Below are 11873 nucleotides of genomic sequence, written 5' to 3' on the forward strand. Positions count from 1 at the left end.
CAGAGTCCTTTCTAGAAGGGTCATGGTCAGGGAACGGCAGGGCCATTTCTATAAGATTTTGGTTTCCCAGATAGAAGGACTACCTGGGTCCCTCCCATGCTGGGCCATGCAAGTGCCTTACACAGGACCTTGACCTGGCTGAGTCTTTGCAGGCTGCAGGGCAGCCTCCTGTGGCAAGAGAAGACTCTGGCTATACGGGAAAGGGCCCTTACCCATTTATGCCAAGGTCGCTGGGATTACCTGCTGCCAACAGGAGCAGCTAGGGCCCAGTTGGAGCACAGCAGGGGGGCCACAGGGAAGGACCTGGTCCTGCCTAGAGGACATGGCAGAACTAGGTGGCTGCTCCCACTCTCTTGTCCTACCTCATCTGCTGGTCAGCTCCACCATGCTGAGGCAAGAGCTGGTCACAGGGTCGGTGCATCACAGGAGAGGGTGGGCTCACTCGCTTCCCCTCAGCTCCATGTCTGACCCCTGGCTGTGCAGGAAGAAGAGCTGGTGGAGCTGCTGGCCCGGCACTGCTACGTGCAGCTTGGTGCTTCCCTAAGGGGTAGAGCTGTCCAGGAGCTGCTGCCCGGCTGTGTCCCCTCCAAGCTGTACAAGACCAAGCCCCCAGAGAAGTGGGCTAGCCTTGTCACTGATGCCCATACCAAGGTCAGCCTGCACCCCGGTGCTCAGTTCTCCTTCAGGGAGGGTGGTGGCGGGTGGGGAGTGGACTAGGTGTGCCAAGGTAATGGATTCTTCCCCATGACCCCCAACCCACTGCCAAACAGGACGTTTAAACCTGAGAGTTTAGTCCAGATGCAATGTTTAAACAGGCTCATGCAGTTCAACGCCTTATCATGGCCCCTGCCACGCAGCCTTCTCCTTCCCCATTTTATCTGGTTTGTACTGCGGTGCCTGTTTGGGCCCTGGCCTGTTGGCACAAGAGAGCATCCATGGCTGACAGCTGACCATGAACTTGCCTTAGCGCCAGGCCTGTCCTCAGAGCTCCCCTCTTCCTGCCCCCAGGCACACGAGAACTCCTTGGCCAGAGTGTATGGACATTGTAAATACTGGACATACACATTGCATATGGCCAAGTCACCCTTCAGATATGATGTACCCATTTATATTCCCAAAGCCAGTATACAAATATTACCCAGCCACTTTTTAAAGCAGCAAAAAGAGAAATAACTGTTGATCTGACAAACAGTGAAAAGAAAGGTTAGCAGGACCTCAGAGCCAGTTATGGGCACAGAGCAATAAAGATGGGAAGAGAACAGGGTGGGGGGCAGGGAGAGGCATGCTAAAGGAGGAAGGAACTAGAGGAGAAGATAAAGATGGAGGTCCCTGCAAGAGGCCCCCAAATACGCAGAAGTCCAGAAAAGAAAAACAAAAGTGCCCAGGACCTGGGTACACAGGAAGGAGCCCTTATGCATGAAGCAGGACACAGATCCATAGATAAAACAAGCCCAAGCTGGGGCTCTGGGCACCTGGGCATGCATGCCCCACCTATGCCGAGAGCCGCTCCACCCAACATGGGCTGTAGCCTCTGGCATCTGATTCTAATGAGGGGAAGGCCTCTCACTTCCCGAGATCACTTCCTTAAGGATTCTTTCCTAGAGGTTCTAATAGAGTTGAGCCAACCCTCCACTTCCAGTATCACTGACCAAGCCCCGGCTTCCTTTAGGTAGAGGTTTTGCAGAATGACCCATCAAATAATCACCTTAGTACTGGGGAGGGATCAGCTAGGGGATGCAGGGAGAATGGAGATAATGCCTGCCATCTCCTACAGGCCCCGTACACCCAGACCCGAGCCACAACGTTGGCTGTGCAGGAGCAGGTGGTGGACACTGCCCTTTTGCAGTGGCCACTCCTCTTCTCCCGGCTCTTTGAAGTCACCACGCTGTCTGGTAACAGTCCCTGATAGGAGGGAGGTGGGTATGGATTGCACACCCTTGGGGCAAGCCATGGCCTTCACTCTGCGGTCTCCTCTGGCCAGGTCCCCGCCTCCCCAAGACACAGCTGATCTTGGCTGTTAACTGGAAGGGGTTGTACTTCCTGGATCAGCGGGAGAGGAAGCTCCTGGAACTCTCCTTCCCAGAGATCATGGGTCTGGTCACCAACAGGTGGGAGCCCCCAAGGGAAGAGGCCCTGAAATCTCTCCCTTCCCAACCTCAGTCCCTGGGGGCTCTGGAAAGATGGGGGGCAGGGGCAGTGTGTTGTCACTGGGATGGGTAATGATCAGCATGTCTAGTGGCCACTGGATTTGGGAGCCCGCCCCATCTCAGGCCACATTGCTGGTGAAGTCCTCCATCTGTGCTTCTCAGACCCACCTGGAAAGGTCACGTAGGCCTGCTCCCCTTTGGAAAGCTTCATGTGGTGGGCTCCCTCCCTTTCCATGGGAGAGAACTGGTCACAGAGGACATAGGTCACTTCAGAGAGGAGCAAGGGATGGGGCCTGAGCAGGGCACCAGGCAGTGCTAGGGGCATCCTGCCAACCCCCACCCCATGTCTGCCATCTATGGGAACTCTTCCAGGCCCTTCGGGAAGTCCTGCCCTTATCCAACCAGAGTACCCCTGGGTTAAAGCACCCCATTATAACTGACCTGTGGGATGCCCCAGGTGCACACTGGCCACCACTCTCCAAGATTGACTGGGCACTTTCCTGTATGCCGTGAAGTCCTTGCAGCACTACCTGTTCTACCTATTGGGTAAACTGAGGCACACAGAGGCTGGTAGCTCGCCAGGGTCCCCCAGAGCGGGTGGCTCTCTCCAGCACGAACACTCTCGGTGGTGTCCCTGCCTACTGGCCACCTGGTGGTCTGCCCAGAGCCAACCCCACACAGCCTCTGAGACCTGAAGGGCCCTGAGCTCTGCCCGTCTGCTAGCCCACAGTGGTTTCTGGAACTTGAGCCACCCTGGGCTCAGACCCCAGCCCTGCCAGTGGCCCTCGGGCAGCCACGGTCTCCTCATCCGTCACCCTGGAGGGTCACCTCTAGGCTGCTGAGGGGCTGAAACGGGGAGAAATCCTCTGGTCACACCGTCCCCTTCGTCCCCTAGGGAGGCCAAGGGAGGGCAGAGACTGCTGCTCTCCACACTGCACGAAGAGTACGAGTTCGTGTCCCCCAGCTGTGTGGCCATCGCTGAGCTGGTGGCCCTGTTTCTGGAGGGCCTGAAGGAGAGGTCCGTGTTCGCCATGGCCCTGCAGGACAGGAAGGCCACAGGTGCCCACTGGTCGGGGAGGCACAGTGAGGGGCCACTCGGGGACCAGTGGGAAGGTGGCTCACCCATGTCCATGTCACACAGCAGCCACCGGGCACAGAGCAAGGCCTGGGGACACAAACAGAGGGAAGAGGGGAGGGTCCCCACCTTCTCTCAGCCTCTGTTTCCTCTTTCACAAATTGAGGGGGTTCAAGGAGGTCGCCTCCGACCCTCCAAGGCTGCTTGGTGTGCAGAAGCACTGGCAAGGCTGACCCTCTCTGGGCGGCTTTGAAAACCATCCCACAGCCACCTCATGATCCCATTTTACAGACCTAGAATTAGAAGCTCAGAGAGGGAGGTATGTTGCCCAGGGTCACACAGCCCAGGGAGGTGAGAGTCTAGTTCCTGGCCACAACTTTTCTGTGGCACCCCAGAGAGAGCTGAGCTGTGGCCATGTGAAGGCAGAGGTGGGACAAGGCCCCAGGGCCTCTGCCCAGCCCAGACTGGTCAGCCAGGCATTCATAAGCAATACAGTGGTACACATAGTACAGGGGCTTCAGAACGGGGGGACCTCTGGGATGCAGAGGAAGGGCAGTGCATAGCAGTGAGAAACATCCCAAATGCATTACCCTGTTGCTCTTTTTGTTCCTGTGTGTGTGTGTGTGTGACCGGCAGATGATGTCACCCTCCTGCCCTTCAAAAAGGGGGACTTGATAATCCTGACCAAGAAGCAGGCCCTGCTCGTCTCTGAGAGCTGGACCCTGGGCCAGAACGACAGGACTGGCAAGACGGGGCTGGTGCCCACCGCCTGCCTCTACACCATCCCAACGCTCAGCAAGCCCTCGTCCCAGCTGCTGGTGGGTCACATGCTCCCCTCTGCTCACCTGGGAAGCTGCAGACACGCTCAGAGATGTCTGCCTGGGGGCCTCGCTCAGTCGCCCACACCCTGACAGAGGACCAGGAGGGCCACTGGGCACCAGGGCAGCTCTGCAGCCCTTTGCATCCCCAGGGGTGGTCATAAAGCTGGCACAATAGTTATGCAGAACACAGCCCAGCAGTTGGCACTTAATAGGTGCTCAATACATGGGCACTCCCTCTCTGTCTCCTACCAGGGGTGTGTCCTGGGGACAAACTTATCCTTCCCCAACCTCATTTAAACTGTGACCCCAGGGTACCCAAGTCTTCCTCTGCCCCGAAATCCACCCTATCCTAATCCCTAAGAGGAGCCTCACAGGAATCCAGGAGCAGGCAGGCATTCTAGCATGCATCTATTGAGTGCCAATTGTGTACCTTGTGCCGGCAATAAGGTTGAACTCAACACCCTCAGGAAGACTTCAGACCTTGGAACAAACTGATGGCAAATACCCAGGTGCTGCCAAGAAGCAGTGCTGGTTGTTATGGAAACAGATAACAGAGGGGAGGGGTGCCCTGTCTGGAGAGCATCCCTGAGGGAGAGATGTTTGTGCTGAGGCCTGTGGTTGCGGCTGGACCAGGCAAACAAGGCCAAAGTGAGGGATGTCCCTAAGGAGAGGTACCCTAGAACAGAGCCAGGGAATCTGAGAGAACCCAAGTGACCCAAGTGGCCACACCCTGAGAGCAGGATGGGCTGGGCTCTACACCAATGGCACTAATCCTCCTCTGAGGGGGGGGGTGCGGGCGGTGAAACCAGGCTCAGAGAGGTTGAGTCACTGTGCTGGAGTCACAAAGCAAGAGAAGCAGAAGGGTAAGCCCAGGTCCAACCAGCTCTAAGGTCTGACCCCTCCCAAGTCACTGAGGCCACCAGGCCAGGAGACGATGATGGGAAGGGCTTCATGGGCAGTGTCTCCTAGATGCCCACAGCCTGTTCCCCCTACAGAGCTTGCTGGCCATGTCACCAGAGAAGCGGAAGCTGGCGGCCCAGGAAAAGCAGTCCTCAGAGCCCCTGCCGGAGGAGCAGCCCAAGGAGAAGCTGCACACCCTGGAGGACTTCTCCTACGAGTTCTTCAGGTGCCCACCCGCTGGCCTCCCCAGGGCAGGGGGAAGCCATGGCCGGGAGGTTGGATGAGGACAGGGAAGGAGCACTGGGCATGGCAGGCCCTCACTCCAGCCTGCGTCCCTGACAGGACCCCAGAGAAGGAAACGGTCAGCAGAGCCATGATGCCCCTGGCCCGCACCCGGGGCCACCTGTGGGCCTATTCCCTGGAGCCGCTGAGGCAGCCCCTGCTCAAGCGCGTCCATGACAGAGCTGACCTGCGGGACGCCGCCTGCCAGATCTTCCAGGATATCCTTCCCCAGCCACCGGCCCTCACCACATGCCATGTGCACCTGTGTGTCCCCTCCTAGCCCCATGGGTGGGGCCGGACGTCACCTCACCAAAGGGATGCTTAGAGCTCAGTGTGGGGGCCAGTGGTCAGTGGCTAGCCCTGGTCAGGAGGTCAGCTCAGGGCCACCCCCCAGCGCTGTTCTCCTTGACATCTGCACCCATCCTCAAGTACATGGGGGACTACCCCTCCCGGCAGGCCTGGCCCACCCTGGAGCTCACAGATCAGATCTTCTCACTGCCCCTGCAGGACTCAGCCCTGCAGGACGAGGTCTACTGCCAGATCCTGAAGCAGCTGACCCAGAACTCCAACAGGTCTGCCAGGGGTGGCCCGGTGGAAGGCTCCCTCAGCCTTCATCCAGCCTCCTAGGCCCCAGCTCTGCTCTCCTGGTATCCCGAGGGGGGTCAGCACAGGAGGGCACAGTCCCACCTTGTGCCCTGCCCGCTCCACCCTTTCTCTCTGTGACCTGAGCAGGCCACAGCCTCTCTGAACCTCACTGTCCACAAAATGGACACCATGGTACCCCTTTCCATCTCTGGGCTGTGAAAGGTCTACGAAATCAGGCAGTAGCCTTGCTGGTGTCCCCCTGAGTCCTCCCCTTGGCCAGGCCCCCAGACCTCCAGACCCAGGCGGGTCTTACATTTCTGCTATACCCCAGCTGCCTGCCTGGCCTGGGACCCAGGAGGGAGCCCTTCCTGCTGATGGCCACCACCATCCCCCCCCCCAGGTACAGCGAGGAGCGCGGCTGGCAGCTCTTGTGGCTCTGCACGGGCCTCTTCCCACCTGGCAAGGCCCTGCTGCCCCATGCCCAGAAGTTCCTAGACACTCGGAGGAAGAAGCTGCTGGCCCCTGACTGCAGCCGCCACATCCAAAAGGTCCTGAGGTGAGCCGGTCACCCTCAGACCCCCAGAGCATCAACTTTGGGACAGCAAGCCAGGGTGCAGAGGGACCTGGACCAGCCCTCCAGGAGGAGCACAGTCAGCAGGGAGACCCATCAGAGGGTGGACCGAGGATCTCTCCGAAAGCTGGTGTCAGTCTGGACAGACAGGACGAGGCCCCAAGACAGTGGAAAGGAGACAGAGGCTGAGGCCCCTAAAGGTCACAGTGAGGTCTGGGCAGTCAGAAAGGACTGTCATAGCTATCTTATCTGCAGCTCACCTGCTCCACCACTGCCCACCAGGACACAGGGACACTGGCCAAGGGTGACCTAGATGTTCCCACCCAGCCCAGGGTAGCTAAAATCAGGGACCCCTCCCTTCCTCGTTCTTCCCACAGTCAGAAGTCCTTCCTAGATTGTCCTGAGCCTCCTGCACACCACCTGCCTCCACTTGGCTTGGCCTCCTGTGGCCATGGAGTGGGGGGAGTTGACTGTGAGTGGCCACATGTCCATGACAGCTGCTGTCATGAAGGGAGGTGGGCACTCTCAGAGAGACCCTGATGAGCATCCTCAGCCCCTGCCTGATGCACTTTTGAATGAGAATAAGGACACATCCGGCCTTGCCCACATTACTTCCCCCAGGAGCTCCTGGCACGGGCTCCTCTTTCTTCATGTATGTCCATCTGGGAGGTGACCCCAGGCCTACTTCCATCATGGCTTCCTCTGAGCTCACCTAGCAGACGCAACCCCTTGGGCTGAGGAACCCACCACACCCCCTGAACCCCCATAGAAGTCACCACAGGGGCTGTTTCTGGAGCCTGGCTTAGGGTCCAAATGGAGGCTGGTGGCTGGGGCAAGGGCAAGGTGGGCCTGGGGACAGCATCTGCAGCATGCACTGTCTCTCTCAGGACAGGACCTCGGAAGCAGCCCCCGCATCAGGTGGAGGTGGAGGCCGCCGAGCAGAATGTCTCCCGACTATGCCACAAGATCTACTTCCCCAATGACACCAACGAGGTTAGTACCCCACCCTGGTACCACAAGCCTCAAGCTTCAGGAGACTGTGGGGCATCCGCGCCCCACTGTGCGGGCTCCTTGGCCACCCAAGCTGAGCCTTGTCCAGTCCGAAGCAGATGGTTTCACCTTCACCCTCCCACACGGTCCACCTGGGTTGCAGGCCCCACCTGGGTGTGGAACACAGGGGTGCAGAGTCCAAGAGGACAGATACAGAGGGCAGGGGGTCATGGGGGAGCCTGCTTGTGCAATTGGAAGTAGGGACTATCCAAAATAGTAAGTTGGGAACACCAGGTCAAGAACACAGAAAATTGGTGACCAGAAGTGTGGGCAGCAAGTTTGAGGCCCAGGGCTTAGGGTCGGTCCCTGGGGCCATGGTGAGCAGGTGCCAGCTTTGGATGTGCCTCGTGGACAGAGCCTGCCATGGCGGCTCAGGAGAATGGAGGGCACTGGGAGTCCATCAGGACCCAGCTGTGACAAAGAGACCCTTGGCAAGAGGTAGCAAAGGGAGGCGGGCCCAGGGGACTGAGCAGCCAAGGCAGATGGTACCATCTTCACATCCTGTTGGCAAGTGGGTCTCTATGGCCTTGGGGACAGCTGAATCCCTAGAATGGAAACTTCTCATGGTCTGACTGCAGGACTCTCCCAGCAAGTTCAAAGTCTAGGCCCCCTGGGTCCCCAGACAGTGAGTGCTGTGACTAAGCAATGTGACCCTCCAGATCACATTGGGAGGGAGGCCTGGCCCTCTCAGCCCAGAGCACGCCCAGCCTGAGTTTCATGAAGGACCAAAAGCACCAGCCATGAAGGGCGCTCCCAGGCTGTGCCTTGCCCTGAGACAGCTGCGTGGGGAGGCTTCCCGTGGGCCTGGGGCCCTCACCTGCCATCTCCCTGCCCAGATGCTGGAGGTGGGCGCCAACACTCGGGTGCGAGACGTGTGTGAGAGCATCGCCACCAGGTTACAGCTGGCCTCCTGGGAAGGCTGCAGCCTCTTCATCAAGATCTCAGACAAGGTGTGCTGGCCTGGCAGGCCAAGGGAGGGCAGGCAGCGGTCCTGTGGGGCGGGGTGGATTTCAGCCTCTCGGCATGGCTGTGCTGGGCCAGGCCCATTCCTGCACAGCTGGGCTGTTAGGATGAAAGAAGGTGGGTCTTGGGGCTAAAGCCCTGGCCTCACACACCCCGGGCCTGGGTGACTCCAACGCCAACAGTGCACCCAGCTTACCAGGCCTAAGTAGATGGCCACTGGACCCCAGTCCCACAGGGTCTCCCTGGAAGCCACACTACCTTCCTGCCCTCTATCCCTGCCCAACCCCAGGTCATCAGCCAGAAAGAAGGAGACTTCTTTTTCGACTCCTTGAGGCATATGTCTGACTGGGTAAAGAAGAACAAGCCCCAGAAAGAAGGTTAGGGGGTCTCAGGGGCGGGGGCACTGGCTGGGATGGAGGGGAGAACGTGGGGTTATCTGCCTTTCCAGCACTGCTGCATGGCCCTGGGATCATTCCTTCATTCACTTGTTGTCCTATATGCCCCTGGACACAGAGATGGCTGTAGTGGACAGGCCCCAACCCCAAGGGGAGGTCCAGGAACATTCCTGGAGGAAGTGGCCCCCACACTACTCTTGAAAGATGAGGAAGAGTTGGAGGCCAGGGAGGAAAAATTGTGAGACTTTCCAAAGGAGGTGGCAGCAGGAGCAAAGTGGGGGGCAGGGAGGTGTGCTGAGGCAGGGAACAGGGGTGCACGGCCTTGTTTGGGCCATGGGAGTGGGCTGTGGAACCTGCTGGAACAATTTTGGTGCCCACTACTGCCCCTCGTCCAGGGGCCCCCGTGACACTCCCCTACCAGGTGTACTTCATGCGGAAATTGTGGATCAACGTGGCCCCAGGGAAGGACGTGAATGCAGACACCATACTCCACTACCATCAGGTACCTGGCAGGCTTCCCCGACCCAGCCCCTGCCCACCTGTGGCCATTGGCTCCACTCCCATTCCATCCCACATCCTCCCTGAGAGTCTGGGAGGCTGAGGCCAGGGCAGGGCTGCCTTGCCCCAGGGCACCAGCCAGTGTCCCATGAAGTGGGCAGGTCCAGCCCATGAGGACTCTGGAGCCAGGAGCAGAGCACAGCAGCATCTGGGAACAGTAACTGCACTGTTACCTGCAGCGGGATTGGAGGGGGTGAGGAGAGAAGGTCCCAGAGCTTGTGGAGTACTGGCCGGTGCCCTGACGGACCAACTCTATGTGGGTAGAGCACCGCGGCCACCACGGCAGGATGTCAGGGAGCTGTGTCCTGTCTCAAGGGTCACTCCCATGTTCCAAAACTACCAAGGGCCTCAGTTTTGACCTGCTCAGTCTCTCCCAGATGGGGACAGGCTAATACCCCAGCACCCCCACCTGCTCATGAAGGTGGGAGATAAGCCAGCAGCCTGAGGCCCAGCATGTCCACTACTCAGGAGCTGCCCAAGTACCTGCGTGGGTTCCACAAGTGTTCCCGGGAAGACGCTGTCCACCTGGCGGGCCTCATTTACAAGGCCCAGTTTGATAATGACCGGTCCCAGCTGGCTAGTATACCCAAGATCCTGAGGGAACTGGTGCCCGAGAACCTCACTCGCCTGATGTCCTCCGAGGAGTGGAAAAAGGTGCTTGTTGGGTTGTGGAGGGGATCCTCAGGCTGCCAGCCCTACCAGGGACCCCACCTGGGTGTCAGGTTCTGCCTGTGTGGGCACACTGCTGGGCATGGGAGGGGGCTGATCACCATGCCTACCCCAACCCCCCATCCACAGAGCCGCTCCACCTTCCACCTAGACTGGCCCTCAGGCAGATGGGCGCCACTCTGGCCAGGGCCTCAGAGGCCTCTGGGGCATCTAGGTCCAGAAGGAAAAATCCCCTCTGGCCAGGACAGCCCCACTCAGGCCCTGACTGGTCCTGTCTTCCCCCCAGAGCCTCCTCGTGGAATGTGATAAGCACAAAGACAAGACCGTGCAGGAGGCCAAGGTGGCCTTCCTGAAATGGATCTGCCGGTGGCCCACCTTTGGGTCTGCCTTCTTTGAGGTGAAGGTGAGCCTCACCCCACACAAGCCCCACTCAGTCTGACCCCAAGCACCCACCAGGTGGGGTTGACTGCCAGGTCTGACAGAGACGCGTGTGTGTGCGTGTGCACACCTGTGTACCTGCCTGTGCCCCAGGTGAACACGTAGAAAGTGGACACCTGGCCTCTGGGTTGGGCTATGACCATCGTGCCTCTCCCTCTCCAGCAAACCTCAGAGCCGTCCTATCCAGACATTGTCCTCATCGCCATCAACCGACACGGGGTCCTGCTCATCCACCCCAAGACCAAGGTAGAACAGCAAGTCCTGGGGCAGGGCTGGGGGTCACCAGGGTCCCAGGACCCCTGTGCAGGTGGGGCTGCAGTCACCAGTCTGGTGTGCCATGCCTGCCCTCCCGTCCCCCAATACACACACACATGCACGCACGCACACTCAGGTAGGCACAACCCACGGGCTGTGGTCCCTGCCCACCTGCCTCTCTGCCCACAGGACCTGCTCACCACCTACCCCTTCACTAAGATCTCCAACTGGAGCAGTGGTAGCACCTACTTCCACATGGCACTGGGGAGCCTGGGCCGGGGGACGCGCTTGCTGTGTGAGACCTCTCTGGTGAGCCCAGGCCCTGTCGCCCACCCAGATATACAGCACCCGCAGGCACCAGGGACTGGTCTTCCCGCCCTCACCTCATGAGGGGTCAGGTGCTCAGGGCTATGCTGGGCCAACAGAGGCCTGCAGGGAGATGAGGTGCATCCCGAGGGCCAGCAGTCGGCAGCCACTGCGGCAAGACCTCATAGCAGGGATCCGTGCCGTCGGGCCCACTGGGGGAGGCATGGAGAGAAATCAGGCCCAACAGGACAGAGGGGACCCCAACAGCTGGGCCCTCCTTCCCCACTGTGTGGCTGCAGCAGAGAAGCTGGATGCCACCAGGTCCCCGCATCCAAGACCCCAGCTGCCCTCCCCGTGCCCACAGCCTCTGACCCAAACCTGTCCCCATTCAGGGCTACAAGATGGACGACCTGCTGACATCCTACGTGCAACAGCTCCTGAGCGCTGTGAACAAACAAAGAGGCCCCCGGGCCCCATCCCTGGCCAGCACTTAACAGCCACCTGCCCAATTTAGGATCCCTCAGGGTATAAACTCAGGGCCTGCCCCCTGCACACACCCCACTTCCCTCAGGTGCCTGTCTCCCGAGTGCTGACCATGGAGGCCAGAGGTTGTCTCTGGCTCCAGACTCATGCAGGATGACCGAGAGAACCTCTCCCCCTGAACATTTAATAAAACTTCATGGAGCCGTGGAAGCGTGTCATTGAGGTAGCAGGCCGAGTGACAGGTGGACAGCAGGCTTGGGAGGCACTGACCCCCCCCACAGTGTCTCTTCCAGTAACAGCAAAGAGCACTGCAACGTCTCCAGGAAACTGGGTGACAGCTGCATTCCCCAGGAATGACCTCATGTGCACTTTCTC

At 59.3% G+C, this 11873-nt stretch overlaps 1 protein-coding gene across 4 annotated transcripts in view; it reads left to right on the forward strand.

Moving 5' to 3' along the window:
* Positions 1-11708, forward strand: part of Myo7b (myosin VIIB) — a 78499-nt gene extending 66791 nt beyond the window's left edge. For all 4 annotated transcript variants that reach the window (XM_078017270.1, XM_078017272.1, XM_040294199.2 and 1 more), the window contains 18 exons: positions 484-651; positions 1775-1892; positions 1982-2108; positions 3043-3206; positions 3859-4040; positions 5039-5169; positions 5286-5443; positions 5644-5797; positions 6211-6366; positions 7269-7374; positions 8268-8381; positions 8684-8771; positions 9185-9291; positions 9816-10001; positions 10303-10419; positions 10617-10700; positions 10899-11018; positions 11408-11708. In XM_078017270.1, the coding sequence (XP_077873396.1) occupies positions 484-651; positions 1775-1892; positions 1982-2108; positions 3043-3206; positions 3859-4040; positions 5039-5169; positions 5286-5443; positions 5644-5797; positions 6211-6366; positions 7269-7374; positions 8268-8381; positions 8684-8771; positions 9185-9291; positions 9816-10001; positions 10303-10419; positions 10617-10700; positions 10899-11018; positions 11408-11509 (2382 nt within the window). In that variant the 3' untranslated portion in view covers positions 11510-11708. The remainder of the gene's footprint in view (positions 1-483; positions 652-1774; positions 1893-1981; positions 2109-3042; positions 3207-3858; positions 4041-5038; positions 5170-5285; positions 5444-5643; positions 5798-6210; positions 6367-7268; positions 7375-8267; positions 8382-8683; positions 8772-9184; positions 9292-9815; positions 10002-10302; positions 10420-10616; positions 10701-10898; positions 11019-11407) is intronic.
* The last annotated feature ends 165 nt before the right edge of the window (positions 11709-11873 follow it).

This window comes from Ictidomys tridecemlineatus, chromosome 7 (assembly GCF_052094955.1).
Source record: "Ictidomys tridecemlineatus isolate mIctTri1 chromosome 7, mIctTri1.hap1, whole genome shotgun sequence".
Classification (NCBI taxonomy): domain Eukaryota; kingdom Metazoa; phylum Chordata; class Mammalia; order Rodentia; family Sciuridae; genus Ictidomys; species Ictidomys tridecemlineatus.